At 25.0% G+C, this 24,344-nt stretch overlaps 1 protein-coding gene across 1 annotated transcript in view; it reads right to left on the bottom strand.

Moving 5' to 3' along the window:
• Positions 1–24,344, bottom strand: part of LOC134828085 (ecdysone-inducible protein E75) — a 53,450-nt gene that overhangs the window by 12,513 nt on the left and 16,593 nt on the right. Inside the window, exons 2-3 of the mRNA XM_063841044.1 lie at positions 15,840–15,928; positions 2,387–2,531 (exon numbers count right to left, since the gene is read on the bottom strand). Of these exons, the coding sequence (XP_063697114.1) occupies positions 2,387–2,531; positions 15,840–15,928 (234 nt within the window). The remainder of the gene's footprint in view (positions 1–2,386; positions 2,532–15,839; positions 15,929–24,344) is intronic.

The following is a 24,344-nucleotide window of genomic DNA, read 5'->3' as shown; positions in this document are numbered from 1 at the left end:
TGTGCAATATCTTTGCGCACACCGTAGGTACGTGAAGTAAAGAAATAAGTATTATTATTATTAAAAGTATTGAGATTCAGCACACGGTCGTTCGTTGTCGTCGTCGTCGTGAATAGTTCGCAATACTTCGTCGTCGTCGACATCGACATCGTTGCTTTACGTTGGTTTATGTTGAAGCGAAATAAAAAAAAAATGTATATTGTAAAGTAAAGAGTAAAGTGAATGACCGTGCATGACCGAATTAAAAGTCAACGACACTGAGGCACACAACGACACACAACATATATTGCAAGCAGCGAGCAAGGCGCTTGTTGTTGGTTCGGGTATTTTTTTTTACGCAAGCATTTTATGTTACGAACGTACGCGTAGGTACGATCACCTAAATAAAGTTCGTGTAACATATGAGACTTACAAACAACTGACGTAATAATTTGCCCTGATTTTATGCTCATATCTCCTATGTGGTTTTTTTTTATTTTTTTTGACTTGTCTAATTGTAAAATGTTCAATGATTTTTTTTTTTGAGAAAAAAAATAAAATTAATATTTTTTTTTTATTTTTTAAAAATTTTAAAATTTTTTGTACATTAATTTATTTTTATTTTATTTTTCTAAAGAAAATATTTTTTTAATTTATTTAAATAAATTTATTAAAATAAATTAAAAATTATTATTCGTAGAAATTAAATTTAATTTTTAAATAATTATTTTCCATTATAAATTTATAAAAATAATTTTATTTTATTTTATTTTTTTTTGTAAAAATTTAATTATTTTTTTTATTTTATTTAATAATAATATTTAACCAAGTTTTTTATTATTTTTATTTAATTTAATTTTTTTTTTTTATTTTTTTTTTTATTTTTAAATAATTTAAACAATTAACATTTTTAATATCCTGATTAGATAATGTTACGATGGTGAAAATCACCAAATTAATTTTTTTATTAATTTTTTTTCAATTAAAATGAAAGCCTTACATAAAAAAAAATCGTCTTTTAATTGAAATAAAAAATTTATAATAAAAAATATTTAAAATTCACGAATAATAAGATCGTGTAGTGACGACAACGACGACGACGCAACGAACGCAACAAACACACGAAACACAAAAAAAAATCATTGAAAAATGAAAGTTGATTGTGTATATCAGACAATATCGTGGGCAAAAGGTAAATAACCTCGATGCTTTGAATTACGGTATTACACTCTGTCTCACATGTAAAATTTTTTATTTTATTTTTTTGTTAAATGGGGCTTTGTAAAGGTGTATCGGCGGCGCTTTGCCTGTTGAAGCAAAATTACATCAATACAATTGATGTGTTACATAATTAAAATATCTCTCCGCCTCATTATTAATTTTTTTTTTTTTTTTTTTAAATCTTCATAAAAAAATATATTTTGTATTTTTTTGCGAATTATTTGTAAAAAAAAATTAAAAGTGCGAGCCCTTGGACATTCATTTTGTAAACATTTTATTGACCTATTATTTTATTTTTTTAATTTTTTGCACAATTGTGTTGGAAAAAAAACCGTATTTAATTTATTTTTTTTTTAAATAAATAAGTACAAAAATACTTTCATGGCCCTTTTTCGTTCAATGATGAAAATTTTTACCTTTCATGTCATTCGTGTGATTGCGTGTGTCCCTCGCCAATCAGCAAAAGTGATTGAAAAAACCCCCAAAAAATTATTGTTCTACATAAAAAGTGTCATTGAAAGTTTTTCTACGACAATTAACGTGCCCTAATTATTTATTTTGTTTCCAGAAATCCACAGAGGAGAATGAACTCATTTCACCCGCAACACGTATCTTATTTTTTTTCTCGCAAGTTCGAGAATGTGTACGCGCGCGAGAACAAAAGCATTTTCTAGAGCAACTTAATATATAATAATAATTTGATAACCTCAAAAAACAAAATGTTCAAGTATATATCCAACGACGACGACGACGCTGAACGTTGGTTATGTATATTGAGCTAAAAAACAACGCAAATGAACATATAGACATTATTATTATTATTGTTATTGCACAATTCTTCGCAGTGTAGCCCCGTGTGTGTGTATCTAGCGAGAGAGACACTCAAAAGTGTATATGAAAATGATGTTTGTTGTACATTGGCCTAAATAAAGTTCAAATTGATGTCGACCTACTTTGACGGTCAATGAACTATCGTTCTCTCTCGCTCTCGCACACCCGTACAACGAACGAACGCCTGGTTGATTGAAATTTAAGTAAGACACATTTTTGTCGTATCGTATCGCGCATGTCAAGATTTGGCAAACATGTTTCTTTTTTTTTATCGCACACGCGAAAAACGTGAGTTGGTGCGTTATCATTCAAATTATTTTTTTGGTGAGAAAAAATATTTTTTTTTGGGACTTACCGTCACGACTCATGCCGACAGCGATGCACTTCTTCAAACGACAATACTGACATCGGTTACGATTAATTCTTAAAATGCTGCATTGTTGATTTTTTGTACATGGACGATATTGAATTTTTTGTTGGATTGATCGTCGGAAGAAACCCTGCAATGATAAGAATTTGAAAAGGAAAATTAATATAATTATTTGTTAAAAAAATTCAATTTTTTAATAAAATTTTAATTTTTATATTAAATTAAATTTCATATAAATTAAAGATTAAAAAAATATTTTTAATTCATCATTTTACTTAAAAATTATTTTTTTTTAAATTAATAATTTAATTTTAATTTTTTTTTTATATATATTTTTTTAATTTAAAAAAAAATTTTTTTAAGTCAATTAAATAAAATAATTTAAATTAAATTTGTTTTTAATATTTTAATTTAATTTTTTTAAAAATGAATTTTATTTAAAAATAAGAAAAAAATAATTTTCAAATAAAATTTTTATAAATATTATTTTTAAAAAATTAAATTTTATTTTAAAATCAGAAAAAATATATTTTTAATTAAATTTTATTCAAAAAATAAAAAAAAAATATTTTTAAATATTTTTTAATGAATTTTTAAATGTTAAAAAATTATTTAAAAAAAAATAAATATTAAAATATTTTTTTTTTAATTTTTTTAAGGTTAAAGAAGGAGAAAAATAGAAGCAACGTACATCTTCGGACAACTTTTCGCTAAAATTTTTACACAATTCATTAATATTATCGGGACAATCACTGTCGCAGCCAGAATCATTCTGACCGTATTCGGAGGAACTTGTGTCGGAGGAATTTCGTCGATGTAAATGCTTGCGATGGTGTTCGCACTCCGACATGCTATCATCATCCGTATCCAGTATTTGAGCTGTTACATTACGCGGTTGACTTAAATCTACTTGTTGTTGTTGTTGTTTCTCCTTTTTGCGGAGCTCCTCTTCCTCGCGAATCTTCTTTTCGCGCCATTCTCGTGCCAGACGAGTTTTTTTCCACGAGGCAGCGTATTTTTCGCTGTTACTGTCATCGGCGGCGGCTTGAGCTTGTTCTTCTTCTTTTTCAGTCTTGATGATGTCTGTGGTTCGTGGTGTTTCGGTGCTACTTTTTTGGATGACAGACGCCGCGTTTGCGTCCCGGTAGTGCGTGTGATGGGCGCTTTTGAAGGAGTCTAGTTTGGGTGTCGTTTCGACTTTGGTTGACTCGGAGATTGGCGCGGATTCGAGCAGCTTCACGAGAGCGCTGTGACTTTCTTTGAGATTTGCAGACTTTTTGTTGCTGGGCATTTCGAGCGATTTTGTGGTGCTTGACTGTTTTTGGGATTGCTCCGAACCTTCTTGAATTGTCGCACAACCCATCTTTATATCATTTATTTTTTAAAATCTTTATTTTTTGAGGAACAGTTTTTTTTTATTTTTTTAAGGTAACGTCCTTTGATATATTTTTTTTTATTTAATTAAATATTTATTTTTTGCCTTTTTTGTGTGTGTCAATTATTGACTTTTATAATAATTTATAATTGGTATATGGCCCTGTATTGCACAATTATCACAAATGTAACACTAATAATTTGATTAATTTACTTTAACTACTTTAAATATTATTTTGCTGCTTGGCCATTAATATATTTTTCTATAATTTTGCTATTTTTTATTTATTTATTGGAACTTGTATCGTCGCTTTTATCATATTTTTCGGCGCCTTTTTATTTATTTTTATTTTCAAGTCAAAAACTCGAGGTTTGCAATGAGTTTAAAAACGCGTGTTTTCTCGACAACGACTGACTTACGAATAAAATTTGTATGAATGCTCGGCGATGTTATGCCGTTCCTATACATTTTCGCCTTGATATACAAATACACACAAGATACATGTGTATATGACAAACTTTGCAACTTGTGGAGTTCAACAACCTTTCATTGTCGTTCGTAAACTAGCGCACGATGTGTTTCATAAAACAACAAAAATTGTTCGTTCATATACAGCGACGACGACTTTTGTATATAAAATCGCTTTGCCCTCGGAATTTTACTGCTGTATGTGTGTCTCATGACCCAATTTCTGGTCAAATACCTTTTATATCACAAGTGTGATTCAAAGTTAGAAAAGTGAGAGGGAATTGTGTGTGTTGCTGGCACACGCAAAAATATATATGTACGCGCGGTATATTATTTTTTTTTCTTATATCATTCGTATGCAATGTACTTGGAATGATTTAGAAGCACCATACAACATTATTATATTTTATTATTGCTTAATAAACGTTGTACATGAAAATTAATTAAATGAGTCTATGTTTGATTTTTTTTGCACATTTTCTGTACAAATCTATAACATATACAAAAAATTGCAAAATATATATTTTTTTTGCAATTGTAAATATAAATAAATCATTTAATATTGTAACAAAATTTTACAGTTGGCAATGACTAATATTCACGATTTTTATCCCAGCAACAAAAATTTACACGCGGTGACTCATTTGTTTTTCATTTTACAAAATCAATCAGGATTTTTAAACCCGTTAATTGAGCCTCTTTGTTTTATTTATTTATTTATTGTATTGCAGCAACATGAAGGTTGATGCCCTCTCTTGTACAGGTTAACAACGTACACCGTCCCCCTTTCTTTTCTCTCTTAATTTGTACTTTTTTTGTATTCAAACAACTAAAAAAAAATAATAATAAAAGTTCATAGAAAGCGTTTGGTTAAAAAAAAATATTTTATACGCAATGATTGCATAATTATGAATTTCATCAATTTTTGTATATAGAAATGCTTTCATTAATACAAAAAAAAAAATATAAATAAATAATTTTAAGCAAAATTTAAATTTATGTGCATCCGTGTTACGTCACATTCAACGCGGAATGGAATTTCTCTTTATTTCTTGTGATATTTTATACATAAAAAAAAGTTAAACTTCTTACAGATCTTTCTCGATGCAAAAATTATAGTAGATGCCATTCATAGAGCAGCAAAAAAAAAGTGAGTCAATGAACTTTGTGTAGCTGCACAAAAATAATAATAATCATCAGCATAGTTGTTCCTGTATAGTAGTTGTCGTTGGGTAACATAGTGCTCAAGTCAACATAGATTTTGCAATAGATGCACATGGCACACGTAAAAGGGTTCAATAACTTCTTTCTTTCTTTCTTGGCGTTCGTTGTTGTTATGAGAGAGGTACGTCAAGCTCAAAACAAACATTATCCTGTTAAAATGGAGCTTGAGGTTATCTTTATGTTTATGTTGGTATGTAACTATTTATTTTATTTTAAACAACTTTTTAGGTTAAAATATAATATGATACTATATATCAAGTGCAAGCAAGATATATATTTTAAAAAAATTATATATTTTAAAAAAAACATATAAATATTGACATATTTAAAAAAAATTAATTATTTAAAATAATTTTTTTTTATTTTATTTTAAATATTTATTTATTCAACATTAATTTAATTTTATTATTGTTTATTATCAATTTTAATATTTATAAACAATATTAATATTTATAATTTTTTTATTATTAATAAATTATTATAAATATTGTTAATAATGTTAAATAAAATAAATAAATATGAATATTATATTAAATTATAATAAAATAAAAAAAATAAATATTATTAATTAATATTATAAATTTTTTTATAAAATATATTATGTATTTAATATAATATAATTATATAAAAAACATAATTTTTAATTAATTTTTTATTTTTATTGAATTTATGAATTTTTTTATTATATAATATAAATAATTTTTATTATATTTTTTTATTTTAATTTTAAAATATATATATTTTTTATTTTTTTCAATTATATTATAAAATATATAAAATGTATTATTTATATATCATATATAACTTTTTTTTTATATATTTTTATTATATTTTATTATATATTTTTAACATTTCAGTTCAAAAAAAATCAATTCCATCACTCTTTCTATCATATATCTTTTTAATGGCGCGCTTGAAAAAAAAAGTCATGAATGGAATGGAAAAGTGTAGATGCCCGTGTTACATAAAAACGAGCTACGTGAGTAAAACAATAGTAGTAAATAAATAGTTATGTATAAAAATACATACAAACACAGGGAGTAAGGTCGTTGACTCATGATTAGTACAATTTATTAATAATAATGATAATAATGATGTTACCGCAATCTTTTATTGTGTGTCTTGTTTTTATACATTTATTTTTTTTTATATTTCATATCGACATGATAAGAACCTTTGTCATTGGAAATTTCATTACTCATCGAAAAATGGGACAGATTTCGTTACGTAACAACTCGCAAACACATAAAAGTAAGTACAATGACCGCTTCTAATATTATGCAGTTAGAATGCAAATCTAAGTTCATGTATTTTTTCTTGCCATTTTCTTCTTTCTTGCTTCTTTCGAAAACTACAAAAAAAATTGCATTAACGGTACCAACCTTATAAGGTAAGTGCAATAATAAAATAATAATCATGCGAAATAACATTGAAGAAAGTGCAAAGACCTTAGATTAGAAGCAACCTGTTTTCTCTCAATTTTTCTCGAACATTTTTTTTTTCGTTCCAGAACGCAACATGGCAACCTATATAGTGAAGTTTCGCTGAATGAATGGCGAAGGGTGAATGTCCTTGTGCATGTTATGTACAAAAGTGTTATCCTAGATATCGGTCGTTGAACTTTTGCCCGGAAAATTTACACTGACGTCATACTTTTGTGTTGTGTTTGGGGAAAAATAAGGTCAGGAGTACGTAGAACGAAGGAAAAACGTGTGCGCTGATGTCTATTTTTAGTCTTTAAGGGCCACGGCATGTACACAAAAGCAACATGAATGACGGAAAATCTATATTTTTGTGCTTGATTCGCCCGATGATAAAAAAATTTTTTAGAAAAAAAAAATGTTTTCCTGTTTAGATAACCCAGATAGATTGATGAGTAAGCGAAAATTGTCACCGAGCGAAAAAAATAAAAACTTCGAACGATGACCTTTTAAGATAATATCAACAAACATTATTATTTTATTATTTTAGGAAGACGAATTGGATACGAGTCTAATTTATATTTAATATTATTAAAATATTCGTAAATTAATTTTCGCAGTAAGACGACGACGACGACGCATTAGAAAAACAACAACGATGCATTTATTTGACAAGTTGTTGTAAAATGCAATGAATACACGATGTATAATACAATAAAATAACAACAAAGGCCCGAGGTGAATGAACGTATTTGTTCTAAATAATTATTTGCATACATCAGCACATCAGTAACTTTACTGTGGCATGACATGCAGTGACGATATGCATTTGAGTGTTCACTTAATTTATTAAAAAAAAATATTTAAATATTGTTTTCGTTTCGATTTGTTGCTTTTTTTTCAATTAATTTATTTTTTTAAAAATATTTTTGAGCTTAAAATTAAATATTATAATATTAAATAAAAAAATATATATTTATTTTCACAAATATATATTTTAAAAATTAATATTATAAAAAATTATTTTTTTTATTAATTATTATTTTAATTATTTTTTTTATTATAAATAATAATTATAAATTTTATTAATAATAATGTTAAAAAAAAATATTAAATTAAATTTTAATAATTTTTTAAAAAATTATTATTTATTAAATTTTAATAAAATAAAAAAAAATATTTTATAAATAATAAAATAATTAATAATTTAATAATAATTAATAATAATTTTTTTAAATTTTATTTTAAAAATTATTTTATTTATTTTTTTATTTTAAGGGTAACGTGACACGCATTGCAAAATAGAAATGCACCGTTCTAATGTTCGAGCTTAGTTTTATTTTGTAGAAGGAACTCCATCGTCAGCGGTCAATAAACTCTCTTTTTCTCGTACAAACCACGTAACATGCATTTTATGATGATGGTGACATGAATGCGTTATGCAATATTTTCTCTCTAGATATATCGAGATATCAAAAGGAGTTTTTTGTTTACGCAACAACTTGCATTTCAGGAAGAAGCATTGACTTTTTACATCGAAAAAATGCCCCGAATCATTTAAACACATGAATGAATAGAAAGTGAGCTTTCTAATGTGGTTGAGTATTATTTATTGACAGCAAAAATTGGACAAACATTAATTATTATTTTAAATATTTTCCGCAAACAATTTTTTTTTTCGCTACTTGCAATTTATTTATCATTATTTTATTTTTTTTTTATAGAGATACGGAAGAGATTCAAAAATATATAATTTAACGTTTTAACAGTGAGTGATTGTGTAACATAATTTGTTTATTATTATTCATGATATTTACTGTTTTCGTACAAAAAAAAATTTTTTTTTTTTGAAAGTTGATAAATTTCATATAAATAAATTTTTTGACGCACAAAAAAAATGTGAAATGTAATCCTTCCATGAAATTTCTCTCAATAATATATAAAATGTTGTGTAAGATGCTATTTACCATCAACATCACGAGGAAATGCGATAATAATATGACTTTTTTTCAGTTACTTCAACTAATTCATCATAATCATCTTCGTCGCAAAAATAAAAAAAAAAATACAAAAAACGAAGAAAAAAAAAGTTTTGTGAGAAAAATAATAATTTGCGTCGAGTTCACCGAAGTTCATTGGCAATGGCTCGTGTATTCAGCTAAATAGAAAAGTCGTTGTCGTCGTCGCAAAATAAGTAGGTACGAATAATAGTAATGTGCAAAATATTAACATTTGCATGTAACGAAGAAGTAACAACAAAACGGAGTAACTGGGTAATAAAGTACAGGGTTATTTACCTTATTGGGATAACGGCATTTGATCTCGTTTCTCGAACGTTTTTCTGCGTTTCTGAGTTTTGAGACGCAAAATGCAGGGCGTCACACATGTGTCAAGCACCTCAATGTAATTTTCATAGCGCAAATAAGAAAAAATTAAGTAACCAATAAGACACGCAGCGGTTGTTCAACTTTAACACCTCTTTTCGTTTCGAACAACTTCCGACGCTAAAAATAACTTTGTCTCGTTTCTAATAAAAAATAATAATAATTGAGTTGTAATAAAAAAAAAATATAATTTGAAACAATTTAAATTTTTATATAAACATTGGAGAGGTAGATGAACTTTACGTCACAACAACTCTTTTTTTTACGCATGAATATTATTTTTTTTTTAATATTATAATGAGGAACATTGTTAAAAAATATTCAACTTTGGCACGCTAAAACAATAAAAAAAAATTAAAATCATATCGGATATAAATCATTTTCGCCAAAAATGTTATAATTTTTTGCAAGTCAACATATATTTTTAAAAAAAATATTTTTTTTTTATATAATTATTTTTAAAATAAAAATTATTTTTATTTATTTTTAAAATTTAAAATATTAATAAATTATTAATTAATAATAAAATAATGATTTTTTTTTTATTTTTTAACATTTTTTGTCAATATATGAATTAAATAAACACAGAAAAATAAACAGTTTTTATTTATTTTTTTTAATAAAGTCAAAATATATAAAAAAAATTAAATTTAATAATTTAACTTTATTTTTAAATATTTTTAAACTTTCTTTAATAATTTATTTTATTTTTTTTTATTTTATTTTTTAATATTTTATTTTTCAATATTTAGACATCTTTAAATATTTTAATAAAAAATCAATGAACGCAAAAAATATTATTTAAAAATTTTTCAATGCCTTAAAAATATTTTATTTATTTATTTTTTAAATTATAATTAAAAAATTATAAAAAAAAAAAAATATTTAAAATAATACCCGACATAAATAATTTAAAAAATGTTACAAATAATTCGCAAGTAGCCCGCTACACTTTCGAAAAAATTAACGAAAATCATTGATAAATAAAACAAACAACGAAAAGAAAGTTCGTGACGTTTTTTTTTTGAATGATGTAAAGAGAAATACCGAGAAGCAATGAAGAAACAAAAAAAAATCACACAAAAAGTTGTTTACAACATTTTTTTCGGCGGTACAATGACCATCGTCAAACAATCATAGACCCACAAAAAAAATGGAGTGTAATTTTCGAAAGGTTCACGTTCATTCAAGTGTTTACTACCATTTTACTACGTCGTAGTTTGTTTAGTTGATGAGACACAATAAAATGTAGTTGTTGTTGTTCAGTAGAGGTTCATTGACTTGTTGGTGTTTCTCTTTTTGTATCTCTGTTTGTTTACGTTTTTTTTCATTATAAATCATTTTTAAGTTTAAATTTAATTGTTGCGTTACATAAACCCCAAAAAAAATTTTTTTATCAAAAAAAAAAAAAAATTTAATTGCGACATCATTTCATAACCCATAAAAAAAAAAATAAAAAAATAATTCTCAAGAATTTTCGAGAAACTTCTTATCTGTTTGTGGGACTAGATCAAACATTTCGTGTTGAGTAACGTATAAAAAATTCAATTTATGTAAAAAAAAAAATTAAAAAATGCATGCATTTAGAAACTCGTTTGTCTTGTCATGTACTTGAAACATATTGAATAATAGTGTAGAACATGTTTCAGTTCATTGAACTCGCGTTGTTGCAATGCATTTTTCAGCAAATAATAATAAACTTGCATTAGAAGCACGTTAAAATTGTTAAAATTAATAAATGACTTTTTGAACGATTATTTTTGCGTTAAAGTGACACAATTAGGTTAAAAGTATCATTAATACATGTGTTTGAGACAAACGATTAATTTTGTAATATTTTTTACAGACTCATTTGCGAGCATAATTTTCGTATGAATTTCTTTAATGGGTCACTCTGAATATCGCACATCGGTATTTCCTGTCTCGATATAAATTTGTGTAACGAAAAAAATTAAAAAAAAGTTATTTAATATACAATAAAATTCATAATTCCCGTTGAACATGTAAGAATTGAAGTTGAGTTCAGTGACATTTTGCCCGTTTTTCGCACACAAACACGAGATCCGAGTGACGTACAAAAAATATTATTACTCATAACTCGTGCGAATGTGTCGTAAGTTTGTGACTATGTGCACTTTTCTTCGGAATTTCTTGTGACGCATGATAACGAACCGATATTTCTAAAAAAAAAAAAAAAGTTGGGTGTTAAGTCGTCATTATTATTATTTAACAGTAATTTTTCGTTGTCGTCGTCCGTGTGATAACTTCTATTGTTCGTGAACCGCGTAAATATATGAATCAACACAAAAATAAAGGTATGTGTGGATGAAGAGATACGAGCGAAAAAGAGTAAGAAAAAGAATTGAAAGTACCGCTTGCATTCACGGGTGCATTGACACTTAACTTTATTTTTGTTGTCTTATGCTATTTTATTTTTTTTAGTTAGAAACTTGATATGTGATCATCGATAAATTCGCTCGAATCAATCGCAAGAGCAACGACTGCAAGATGCTAATTATAAATGAAGCGAGAGGTTAATGCACGCAGCGAGTTGAAAAGGTGTTGTTGCGACACCCACTCCAATGTGACGTGTTCGTGAATAAATTTATGCAGAAAAAAAAATAATTGGGACCTTAATTAAAATTGACTGTTATTATTTTATTTTATGTGTGCAACAAAAAAAAAATATTTATTTTTAATGAAGTCGGAGAATTAATGATGTTTGATGGATGCAAAATATTTTTTTAAAAATATTAATTATTTTTTTTTTATTAATAATTGAAAATTAATTATTTTTTTTTTAAATTATTTTAATTTTTTTTAAATTTTTAATTAATTATTAATTTTGAACATTTTTATTCCTTTATTAAAAAAAAAAAAATAAAATTATTAACGCTTTTATTTATTTATTTTTTTTTTATTTTTTAAGAAAAATTCAATAAATATAAAAAAATAATTTTTAATTGATTTATTAATTAATTATTTTAATTTATTTAATTTAATTTTATTATTTTTTGTCAAATATTTTTTTTAAATTAAATTAAAATTCATCAATAAATAATAATTTATTTTTTCTAAATTCACAGAACTTCAATGGATACAAAAAAAAAATTATTGAAAAAATTAATTATTTAACAAAAATTAATTTTTTTTATATAAATTATTTATTTTTATAATTTTATTTAATTAAATAATTATATTTAATTATTAATTAAAAAAAATAAATTAAATTAAATAAATAAAAAATTAACGAAATTTTTCTCAGATATAAGCGCCATCTCTTGTTACGTGGCAAAAGCTTTAAAAGTTTCGTTATCATTGTTATTCGTCTCACACAACTTGAATTAGCGTGAAGGCGCGATTACTTATCATGCGGATCTCATGTAGATTTCATATGAAATTCCATTGGATTATATTTTCATGTGTATCTCATAGGGAATTCCATGCCGTTCTATTCCATATAATAAATGGGAATAAAATTTAATTTAATTTAATTAATAAATTATTTTTTTATTAAATAATAAATAAAAAAAATAATTAAAATTAAAATAATTTTTTAAATAATTTCTGCCTGAAAATTTGATTTTATTTTTTAAATATTTAGTATTATTTAAAAAATTAATTTTAAGATGTTAGGCTGATTTAATCAAAAATATTTATAATTTTTTTTATATTATTTTAATTTTAAAGAAAAATTTATTTTAGTCTTAAAAGTTGGTTTTTATATAAATATTCAAGTTTTTAATATTTTATTAATTTTTTAAAATTAAATTTAGTGGTTTTAGGCTAATTTAACCAAAAAAATTAAGATTTTTAAAAAATTTATTGAAAATTTTTTAAATTTTTTTTTTTAATTATTTAATTTAATTATTTTAAAAGTACAATTTTAACTTCTAACAAATAAAAAATCTCTCATAACGCTATATTCCGAGAAATAGCAAGAAACTAGAAGAATTTGTTCCATATCACTCCCTACTCTTTTGCAAACAACATACACAATGTGTTGCAAGGTTGATGGCCTAAATTGCAGTACAATGACCTTATTTAATAAAAAGAATGGGGGAATCATCGCAACTAACCAACTAACTAGGGAGAATTATATCGTAGGAGTGTAATTTCTCATTCAAACACACACACACACACACACACTGACATTCTCTGCATCAAGAACATGTTCAATGTTATGTTTGTAACAAACGACGGAGGAGCGATGCCCTTAATAGTCGATAGATGCTCGTACCGAGAAAATGTTAGAAAAAAATAGAATGAAACATATTCTACTAGGTCATTGGCATCCAGAGCATGTCGTTGCATTGCATTCTATTTTTAGTCGCAACATAACGTGAAGTTCATGTTGTCTTAGAACGCAGTAAAACATCATCAGCCATTTGTGTGAAACGAATTGAATTGAATGGAATGGACTTCCGTGAACCCTTTTCTATTCAATATTTGAGTTTTTTCTGAAATTCGAAAAAAAAAGATTTTTTTTTTGTATTAAAATGTTACAAAAATGGGCACTGAAGAGCGTAATTCGATATTTCTCACGTAATAATTGCACGAAAAAAACGCAAGTTTTTTCATTCATCCAGAAAAAAAGCAGAAAAAAGGTCTGAAGAGGATGCACCTTCGCTCTTCTATTGTTTGTTTTCATAAAAAAAAAATAAAATAAACGAACATTGAAGTACGTCTACTGTCAAGAGTTTGAAACTTGAGATTTTTTTTTAATTTAATTTTTTTTTTAAATCAAAGAAAGTTTTTTTATTTTTGAAAAGAAAGGGAAATGAACTCTTTCTAAAAAAAATTCGACATCCGAAACTGCCCTTGAAAAGTTTAGTGACACGAATATTTTGAGTTATCATAATTATTCAACATTGGTTCTCCGCCCAGTTTTTCAACTATTATATTTCACACCACGAGCCGTCGTCGCACGATATCGACGTCGAACCATCATTTATGCTAATTCCCTATTTTTTTTTATTTTTCGTCTCTTCCTATTCTTTATTTTTAGATTTTTGTTCTTTAATGTTTGAAGAGTTGGTAATAATTATTACACTGAACTCGATATTTTTTTCAGTACTCGACAAGGAAGTATTTTTATTGAGTTTAGCTTATCACAAAAATTATCTTTTTTGATCGATTTGATGTTTTTGTGTGTCAATGAACTAAAAAAAAATATTAATTAAAAAAAAAATCGCGTCATGACTAACACAACTTATTTTGTCATCCAAAGTTATCTCCAAAGTTAATGTTTTTCGTCGTCTGTCGTCGTCGTTGTTGTTCAAGCAAGGCACCCACACATTCTCGCCTTTATTATCATCGTCACCCATACACAAACTAACCTATTTTTAAAATTAAGTCAAAATATTCATTTATGTCTCTCTCTCTCTCCATGTAATTTTTTTTACAGAACAACCGACCGACCATAAGAACGATGATAGACAAATAGAACAAAAATATATAAAATAAAAAATATTTAAGTAACACGCTATATTGAGCACCACATACACCGAAAAAAAAACAAAATAATACAAAAGAAACAAAAAGTGAATGAACTGGTTCATGGTCAAATTTTCGCCTAGGCCTTTAAATATTGTTATACGGACCGTGAAACTGGGTGTTGTGTGTTGGTCGTTTCTAATTTTTTTTAAGCGGAAATTTTTTGTTAATGATATTGATTTTTTATTTTATTTTTCAGTAGGTACGACAAGTTTTTTTTTGTCCAACTACTAATAACGAGTTCTGAGTGATGTTTGACAGATTTATGATTTTTCAATGCCGCGGTTTTGCTTCTATTTTTCTTAAAATAATAATTAGTTTATTTTTAAAAAATATAATTTTAATGAAATTTAATTTTTATCTATTTTAATTTTGGTAAATAAATAAAAAAAATTTAAATTTAAAAAAATTATTTAAAATTATTTTTTTAAATAATTTTTTTTTATAATAATAAAAAATTTTTTTTCATACTAAATATATTTAAAATTTAATTAAAATTTTTTAAATTTTATTTTATTTGAATGAATCATTAAAATTAATTTTAAATTCATTATATTTAAAAAAATATTTTAAATTTTATTTAATTTTATAATTTATTGTAAAATTTAATTTTTTTAATTATGAATTTTTTTTATTTAAATTAAATTTTAAAATTTGTATGAATAACAATAATAAATTTAAATTAAACATTTATTTTAAATTTTATTGAATTAAAAAAAAAATCTTTAATCAATTTAAATTTAATTTTATTTATAAAATTTCTTAATATTTTTTTTTATTTTTAAAACTAAATTTTAAATTTATTAAAAAAATATTTTACATTATGAATTTTTTTATTATTTAAAAAAAATCGTTTTAAATTTTATGAAATTTAATAGAATAATTTTTTAAATATTTATTAATTAAATTTATTATTTATTCAATAAATTTAATTTATTTTTTTAATATTTTATTTTTAAAATATTTTTTTTTAATTAATTTAAAATTAAATTTTATTAAAAATATATTTTTTTTAAATATTTATTTTAATAAAAAAAACTTATAATAGCATATTGACACAAGACACTTACCTTACAACCCTCGCAAGAGTGTACGCCATAATGGAATCCCGATGCCTTATCTCCACATACGCGACACAGCACTGTCGTTCCATCGAATTCTAAAAAGATAAAAAAAATTATTTAATTTTTATTAGATTGTCTGTTAAACGATTGAATATTTATATAGAAAAAAATTGTTACATGAGATTGAAATCGAAATTATTTTTTTTACTAACACACACCATATGCCGTATATAGCTCGCAGACCAAAACGAGAGAAATGGAGAAAGAAAGAAAGAAAGAAGAAATTACTTTCTTCGGTATCATCGTGTACTTCGTTCGTTCGTCGTTTATTATGAGATTTAACTTTCTCCGCTGCGATGCGATTGCGATAATGTTCAATACGAGTTGCTTTGGTGCTGCGATAATCGGCATGCATTAGATAGCGAAGAAAGTTATGCAGCTACATAATCACTGCTATTTATGTATGATGCAAAAATGTGCAGTTTTTTTCATAAATAACATGTTATTACCGGAGTTATTATCAATTTATCATTGCGTAATGAAAGCAACGACGAAACATTGACCTTTTTGTGGAAAGTCGTGAAAAATTGAAAACTTGCACTTTCTTTTGATTTTTTGAGTGAAATTTAAAAAAAAAAATTGTTTCACAAAAAAAAAATCAAAATTAGGTTATTTAGAGGGAAAATTTTTGAAAATGTAAATTTTTTTAACAATTTAAATTTTAAAGTAAATGGCAAGATCGGCAGTCATCAACCTTTCCTTTCATTTTTTGTATGCTATATTAACATTTGTGGCTTTCTTTATTTTTTTTATAGTCTTTCACAACATACATTTTCTTGTGCGCCGCGTTGTAGTTTCTCAAATAACAATGCTAATTATTATTTCAATGGGCCATTGAATCTTGTCTATGTTGGAAAGCAGCAACATAATGTTTTGTAAAAAATTAAAATAGACGAAAGATTAAAAGTATTCATTACACAGATTTCTATGTTGCCTTCGTCGTCATTCATTTATGAATTGTACAAAAAAAGGTAAATAAACTTTTATTTCTTTTTATTTTTCAGCTACCATCGAGTCAATGCACTTTCGAGACATACAAGCTGTGTAGATGCAAATTTTAAAAATTTCACAAGTGGTTTGTAGGTAAAAGCTGCAAAAGTAGCTGCTGCTGCGGAGGTTAATGCTCTTGTTGGTTGTCGTCATCAATGTAGGCACCTTTCCCCTTTCGGATTTTTTTTACAAGTGACGTGAAATTTTAAGGATTTATGGTCTGTGCGATATTTTAAAATGTTTTCATGGACTTTTTAAGTATTAGGAAGAAAATTTGTCGAGATATCGAGTAAGTATTTTTTTTAATTATTTTTTTAAAAATTAGAAAAATATTTTTTTCTTATAATTTTGGTAAATTTTTATTAAAAATATAAAAAAATGTTGGTTTCTGAACTGATTTTTAATATATTTTTAATTTTTTTCATAATTTTTAGTCTTTATAGTTAAAAAAAATTAAAAGCTTTTGTTAAAAAAAATTAAGAAAAATTTTTTTTTATCCTCTTTATTTGATAAAAACAAGGAAAATTTAATAAAATATAAATTAAATATTAAATTTAAAACTTATTTTTAACAAAATATTCATAATATTTTACAGCTTTTTGCTCGAATAGGTCAAAAATGTACCAAATATTTTAAAATAAATTTCTTTTATTGTATGAAAAGTTAAATATTTTTCACTTTTCAATTTATTTTGATAAAAATTCTCATATTTTTAAAGAACTTCATACGGGTTTTTTGAATAATATTAAAAAAATTTTACTAACAGATTGAAAAAATAAGAAAATTTTTACTTTTCAACTGATTTTAATGAAAAAACTTATATTTAATTACAATTTTTTGTTAAAATTTATCAAAAACATAAGAAAATTTGTAGATTTTCCGTTAAAATAATTTTTAAAAAATTAATTTAAAATTAATAATTATATTTTTTTTAATGAATAATAAAGAAAATTTCTATTTTTTAACTAATTTTAACAAAATTTTTAATATTTTAATAATATTTTTTATTTAAATTTAAGAAAATTTCTACTTTTTAAATAATTTTTTAGAAATCTTGGTATTTTAATACAAATTTCAATTCAAATTGGTAAAAATATATTTTTAATTTGTTAAAATTTTAACATTTTTCTAACTTAAAAATACTCAACATTAAAAATCTCTTCCAAAAAAATTTTTAAATAATTTCAAAAACAGTACAAGCCCAACTAAATTTCTAAAATTGCATCATATTCATGTGTTCATTGTAGAAAAAGTAACTTTTTTGCACACACGACAGACATCACTTAGACAGCAAACGAGTGAACGTACAAAAATTTCGTTTTCAGAGATCAATGCTCTGTCGAAAACTTTCTCTTATCTTATTTTTCATACATTTCCATAATTAGATTTTCTAATGTTCGTGCGCTCACTCTCAAATAACTTCAAGGTTTATTGACATTGTAAAAGTAAGTTTTTTTTTTGTTTCTTTCACAGATTTATGTTGTTTACATTTTCAGTTAAAAAAAGTAAAAAATTACAACCCATGAAGAAATGTAGCGTGCACGAACGAATTTTATCATGAGAGATGCGTTAATTGACGATGTACGGGAGAAATTCTTTCACTTTCAGTCAATGACTTTCGATTTTTATTAATTTTTTATTTTTTTTTTCAAGATTGCGCAACAACGTACCTATATTCAAGTCTTGGTCACCATTTTTGGCGGCGGAGACTGTCGAGATTGTCGTATCCATGACAGGAGGATGTTTTTGATAATGATGTTCGACGTGCATTTTATTCGGGTAATCCTGGGGATAGTCGTGACTGTTACTGACGATATGTGGATATTGTGTCGATGGTTGATGATGATATGTTTCAGGACGGATCTGAGATGCGGATGGAGGGATTAAGGAAGAAACTTTTATCATGCCAGCGGATGGCGGCGAATTTTGTGTCACTGGGAACTTGGTTGTTATCACATATTTTGCGGGAGATGTCGAGGACGATGGGGAGGGAAGTTGTGATTGGGATTGAGAACATTCTTGCACTTGCACCATGCGAACGTGTCGCAATGGAGAACTGTTTGACGGATTGTACGGAGAGTTTGAACTATCGGGTGAGACAATCATTTTCACTCTTTTTAATTTTTTTTATTTTTTAAGACACTTTTTTAATAATTTTTATTTATTTAATTATTTATTTATTTTAAAAATTTTTTTAAGTTCCATTAAAATATTTAATTTTTATTTATTTTTAATTTTTTTTATTTATTAAGGAACTTTTTGCTTTTTAAATATTTTTTAGATTTTTTTTGTATTTTTTTCCTTTGATAAAATTGATATGTTGTTTATTATTTTCCAGATTTTTCCAAATATTTTTTTGTTTGAAACAAAAAATATTTACATTTGCGGCGCGCACTACATAAAATTTCAAACTTGTATCAATGAAAGGAAAATTTGTACTGCCTGCTGGTGTACTAAACCAAAATGTAATAACATCAGCCCGTATGAATATTGAAGGTCAGCTAGAGTGGGGATCGTACAACCGGCGTTCAACGAGCGTTCAAACATATACCGAACGACGAAAATGTACGTACATTCACGAAACAAAGGCTATTGACATTCGAGTCTCTTTTGTACAATATTTCTTTTGCTTCAACACAACAGAGGAAAAACATTCTACGCCACAAACGGAGAACGAAGCAGCAGAGGGAATATCAACACACACACACACACGCATTACGTAATGATGTTACTCTTGTGGATCTTGAAGACTCGAATTTTATCAACTTTCCCAAAAGAAACTTCGTTTCGGCTTTTCATCGCGCGCGTACAAATCCACGGCGTTGTACGACGAGACATGCTTCAATGCTTTTTTTATCGCGCGCTCGTTGCATGTATTTGTGCCGAGCGCTGTTCACAAACTTGGGTGAAAGGACAATGTCCTCAACATTCAACTTCACATGCGTTACTTCATTTGCTCTTCAATCGTCCGTACTTGCTTTAATAGTATTTCAGCAGAAACGAGCAAAAAAAAATTCCTTCTCTGTTTCCTTTTCGTTCTTGTCTTCTTTGTTGTTACTGGTTATTACTGTAGTTGGTATGACTTACATCATGACTTACTATTAAATGGTTCACCTTGAACTTGTGTTTTATTTTATTATATATTCTACTTGTGTCGAGTGTGTTACTTTTAAAAAATTATAAAAAATAAAACAAAATGGAAGAAGAAGTCAAAAAAAAAATGATTGATTTTCGCCAAATTTTAAAATGTAAGAAAAATCCTTCACTTGGGCTAATTGATTCTATTTTTGATGTTTGCCATATGAATTAATCATCTTCTTGACTCTTCTCCATCATTTATTATTAAATTAAATGTACAATAGAAAAAAAGCCAACCTAACAACAACAACAACAATAAAATAAAAAATAAATGGGGAAATAGAATAATCAAACGGGCTATGACCTTGGATTAGTTCTTCGCAGACCAAATGTACGATGAACTATGTTCTCGGTTCGCCATGCGTGGAATAATTTATTTATTTAGAAGAATAGAAAAAAAATAACAAGTTGACTCATTGAAATAATAATTACAATTCACATTTAACGATTTTTTTCTCTTTTTTTCTTGAGAAGAAAATTTTTAACGAGTTTTTGAGTTGTTTGTTGATGATGAGGCAGGAGTGATTTTGGTAAATGTTTCAGATTTTTTTTTTTTTTTTTGATAAAAATATAAATTTAGTTTTTAAAGGAATTCTTGATAATTTAAAATTTTTAAATATTTGAAATTTTTTTAAATATTTTAATTCAATTAAATTTTACAATTTTAAACAATTTCAAAAAAATAAAATTTTATTGAAAAATTATTTAAAGGGTTTATTTAAATTAATAAAAAAATAATTGATTGAAAAATTTAATAATAATAAATTTATAAAAAATTTTTAGAAATTAAATTTTATAATAATTAAAAATGAAACTCAATTTAAAAAAAATAATAAAATAAATTATTAATAAGTTATTAAATAGTTATTTAAAAAAATTTAAAATTTAAATATTTTTTTATAATAAAGATTTATTTTATTTTTTTTTTAAATTTATTTAAAATTTTTTAAAAATATTTTAGTTAAATTTAAGATCTATTTTTTTAAAAAAATAAGAATTCTGATAATTATTTCCGTAAAAATTATAAAATTTTAAATAAAATTAAAATTATTTTTAAATTATAAAAAAAAAAATTAATTAAAAGTTAATTGAACAAAATTAATATTTAAAATTAATTTTAAGAATCCATTTAATTTTTTCTTAATTTAAATAAATTTTTATTATTTTTTTTTAAAAAAAAAAAATTAAACTAAAAAAATAATTTTTTCTATCAATTTCATCCAAAAATCAATTTAAGAAATTATTTGATGATATTCTTTTAAAATTATTTTTTTTTTAATTTAAAATTATTAATTTTTTCAATCAAATTCAGGTGAAAAAATCAAAAAAAAATTTTATCAAAAAAAAAAAAAATAAATAAAAAAATTAAAATAAAATAAAAAAAAATTAAAATAGAAAAATTAAAGTTGAAAATTCTGAAATAATTTTTCAAAATTTCATTCGCCTAATTATTCTTATATTTATGTAAAAAGAAAAAAATTAAACCGTAAAATTTTTGGAAATTTTCCAAAAAGAAAATCTTCTTCAGTCGACACTTTTTCAACCGACACATTAAATAACATTGACATTGTTCAGGTGTCTTTTCCTCCTCCTCCTCCTCCAACGAAAAACAACAGAAAAAAAACCTTGTTTGCCGCTCAGAACAACAAGTGCAAGGAATGCAACTATCCTTCACTCCATAAGTACATCTGTGTAGTGTCAAGTTTATTACTTCCGGAAACAAAACCTTCTTCTTCTCTCATTCTCGTATTTTTTTTTCACTTCTTCGTCTTTGGCTATAAATAGACACGCGTTATCGTACCAATGCATCGCGACGGATCAAGGTGTGAAGTGATAGTTGCATAATAAATAAGTGACTTGCATGCAGCGCGCTTTCCGGGACTGTTTTAACGGTTAAAACTCGTTGGCAGCTCGAGAAAAGTGGCGTCGTCGTCGTCGCTCACTCTCAGGGTCAATGTCGATCGTCTATTCACCTTCGCCTATTATTGCTGTGTTTCGTGTTTCGTTGCCTAGTTGTTGTCGCAATGACTTCATAAAAGTCCCAAAATCAGAAGTTAATTTGCCGAAACACGCTGCGCGTTGTTTTTTTCGGGTAAATTGAACGCAGAATATTAAATAGAGTGTGAGTGAAGGAAAAAAAATAAAGAATTATAATAATAATCATCATACTCGACGTTGTCGTGTGTCGTCGCGTACAGTGCGCGTAAGTCAGATATCCAGTAAAATAACACACATTAAATCCATCGAAAAAAAAAGAAGCACGTAAATAACACACAAAAAAAGAGTATAATATTAAATTCGGGCAAATACAACGTCAATGGCCGACTAACCTTGAGTAGGTTATTCTGTCTTTTTTTCTTCGTTCTTCATTTACTTTTTTTTTTTTGAGATACAAAATTAACAAAAAAAAATTTTTTTTTTATTTTTTTCGTCAGTGTCAGATTCTTACAAACATGACCCATCTCTTTCGTTATATACTACATGCCAGTCTGGTTTCCTGCTTACTTTATTACACGGAATTGCGCACGAAGAAAAAAATTGTAAATTGTGCTAATTGAATAAATTGACGCAAAAAAAAAAAATTTTGTCCATGTAAGTGTGATGTCATGAACCTTGGCAATGAATTTTAAGCACTTTTTGCGAGTGACAATTTTGACATGCAAATTTTAAACTCATAAATAAATAATAAATTAGGCGATCTTGGCTAAATTTTACGGTACATTACAATTATTTATCATAAAATCGCACGAAAAAAAAAATAAATTTAATCAGAAAATATTTATTTACATTTCAGTGGAAAATTCTGACACTTTTTTTTTTGCTGTGTGTGTCTTAAATTTGTCTTGACACAATTTTAATATTTTTTTTTAAACAGTGTCAACTTATTTTTGATACACGTGCTTTTTTTTTAAAGAATTTTCGCAAAAAAAATTCTTGACAAAAAAAAAATAATAATGATTTTATGACTTATTTTGTCCTTTTTATATTTGTTAATTTTCATGGTCACGCCACATAAGGAGTTCATCAGAAAAAAAATACAAAAAAAAAGATGTGTCACCAAAACCATAACAATTTAAATAAAGGGCATGCCTTTCAAGAATTTGTTTAAGAAAGAGAATAATAATGACGATAATGTGTTTTTTTTTTGTGTGTTTGTGTGTTATAAAAGGTAAGAATGTCCTTGTAACACAGGAGGAAGAAACCCATTAAGGACAATTTTTTTACATGAAAAACAAAAGAAAAAAAAATAGGAAACGTATTGAATTGAATGATTTTTGAAGTTCAAGAATTATTTTTATTAAGACGCGTGTTTAGTTTTCAATAAATCTTGAATTAAAAAAAAGGACACGTGGTCTTCTTCCGCTTCTTTATTTTTTTTTTTATTAAATATTTTTTTTATAAGACAAAAAAAAAGAAATTGAATGAATATTCAAAAAAAAAAAGCGAAAATGTGGCCTTGTTTCATGCCGATTTGAGATCTAATCATTTTATTGTGTTCGTTATTGTTTGTTTTTTCGTATTATGAGGCAAGAAATAAAAGAAAGAAGAAATGATTTTTTTTTACTATTATTACTATTAATTTCAATTACTTTCTCTTTCATCCAGTTTTCACTTTAGGCATCATATAGTAAAAAATATTAAGCTGAATTGGACCATTTTATTGCTATTTTATGACATAAATATGATCTGAAGACTTTTCACATCTAATTTATGGTAATTTTATGTATGTATAAGAACTATTCATGAATAGAACAGAATTTAAAAAAAAATAACAAGTCATGCTTGAGAATATTTTTTAATTTTTATTATTAATTCATTTTAATTTTTCAATTTATACTATTTTTTTAAATATTTTTTTAATTTAAAATTTTTACTTGCGATACTTTTTTTATTTAATTATTTCTTCATTTTAAGATTTTTTAATTAAATATTTATTTAAATGTCAAATTTTTAAATTTAAATTAATTTTTAAAAATTTTGTTTTATTTTTAATTTTTTTTAAATTAATTTTTTAACTTAAAATTTTTATTAAAAAAAATTTTATTAATAATAATAAAGTTTAAATTTTTTTTTAAATTTAATTGACTTTAAATTTGATTTTTATAAAATTTTAATCTAATTTTTTATTTAAATTTGAAAAAAAAAATTATTAATTTTATTAATAAAAATTTTAAGTTTAAAAAAATTATTAAAAAATATATATTTTTTTTAAATTATTAATTTAATTATTTAAGATTTTTTCAAATGTAAAAATTTTTTTATATTTTTTTTTTTTTTAATTTTAATTTATTTGAACTCGATAAAAAAATATAAATCTTTTGA

The sequence above is a fragment of the Culicoides brevitarsis genome, chromosome 1 (assembly GCF_036172545.1).
Source record: "Culicoides brevitarsis isolate CSIRO-B50_1 chromosome 1, AGI_CSIRO_Cbre_v1, whole genome shotgun sequence".
Taxonomy (NCBI): domain Eukaryota; kingdom Metazoa; phylum Arthropoda; class Insecta; order Diptera; family Ceratopogonidae; genus Culicoides; species Culicoides brevitarsis.
This window is presented reverse-complemented; position numbering and strand designations above follow the sequence as displayed.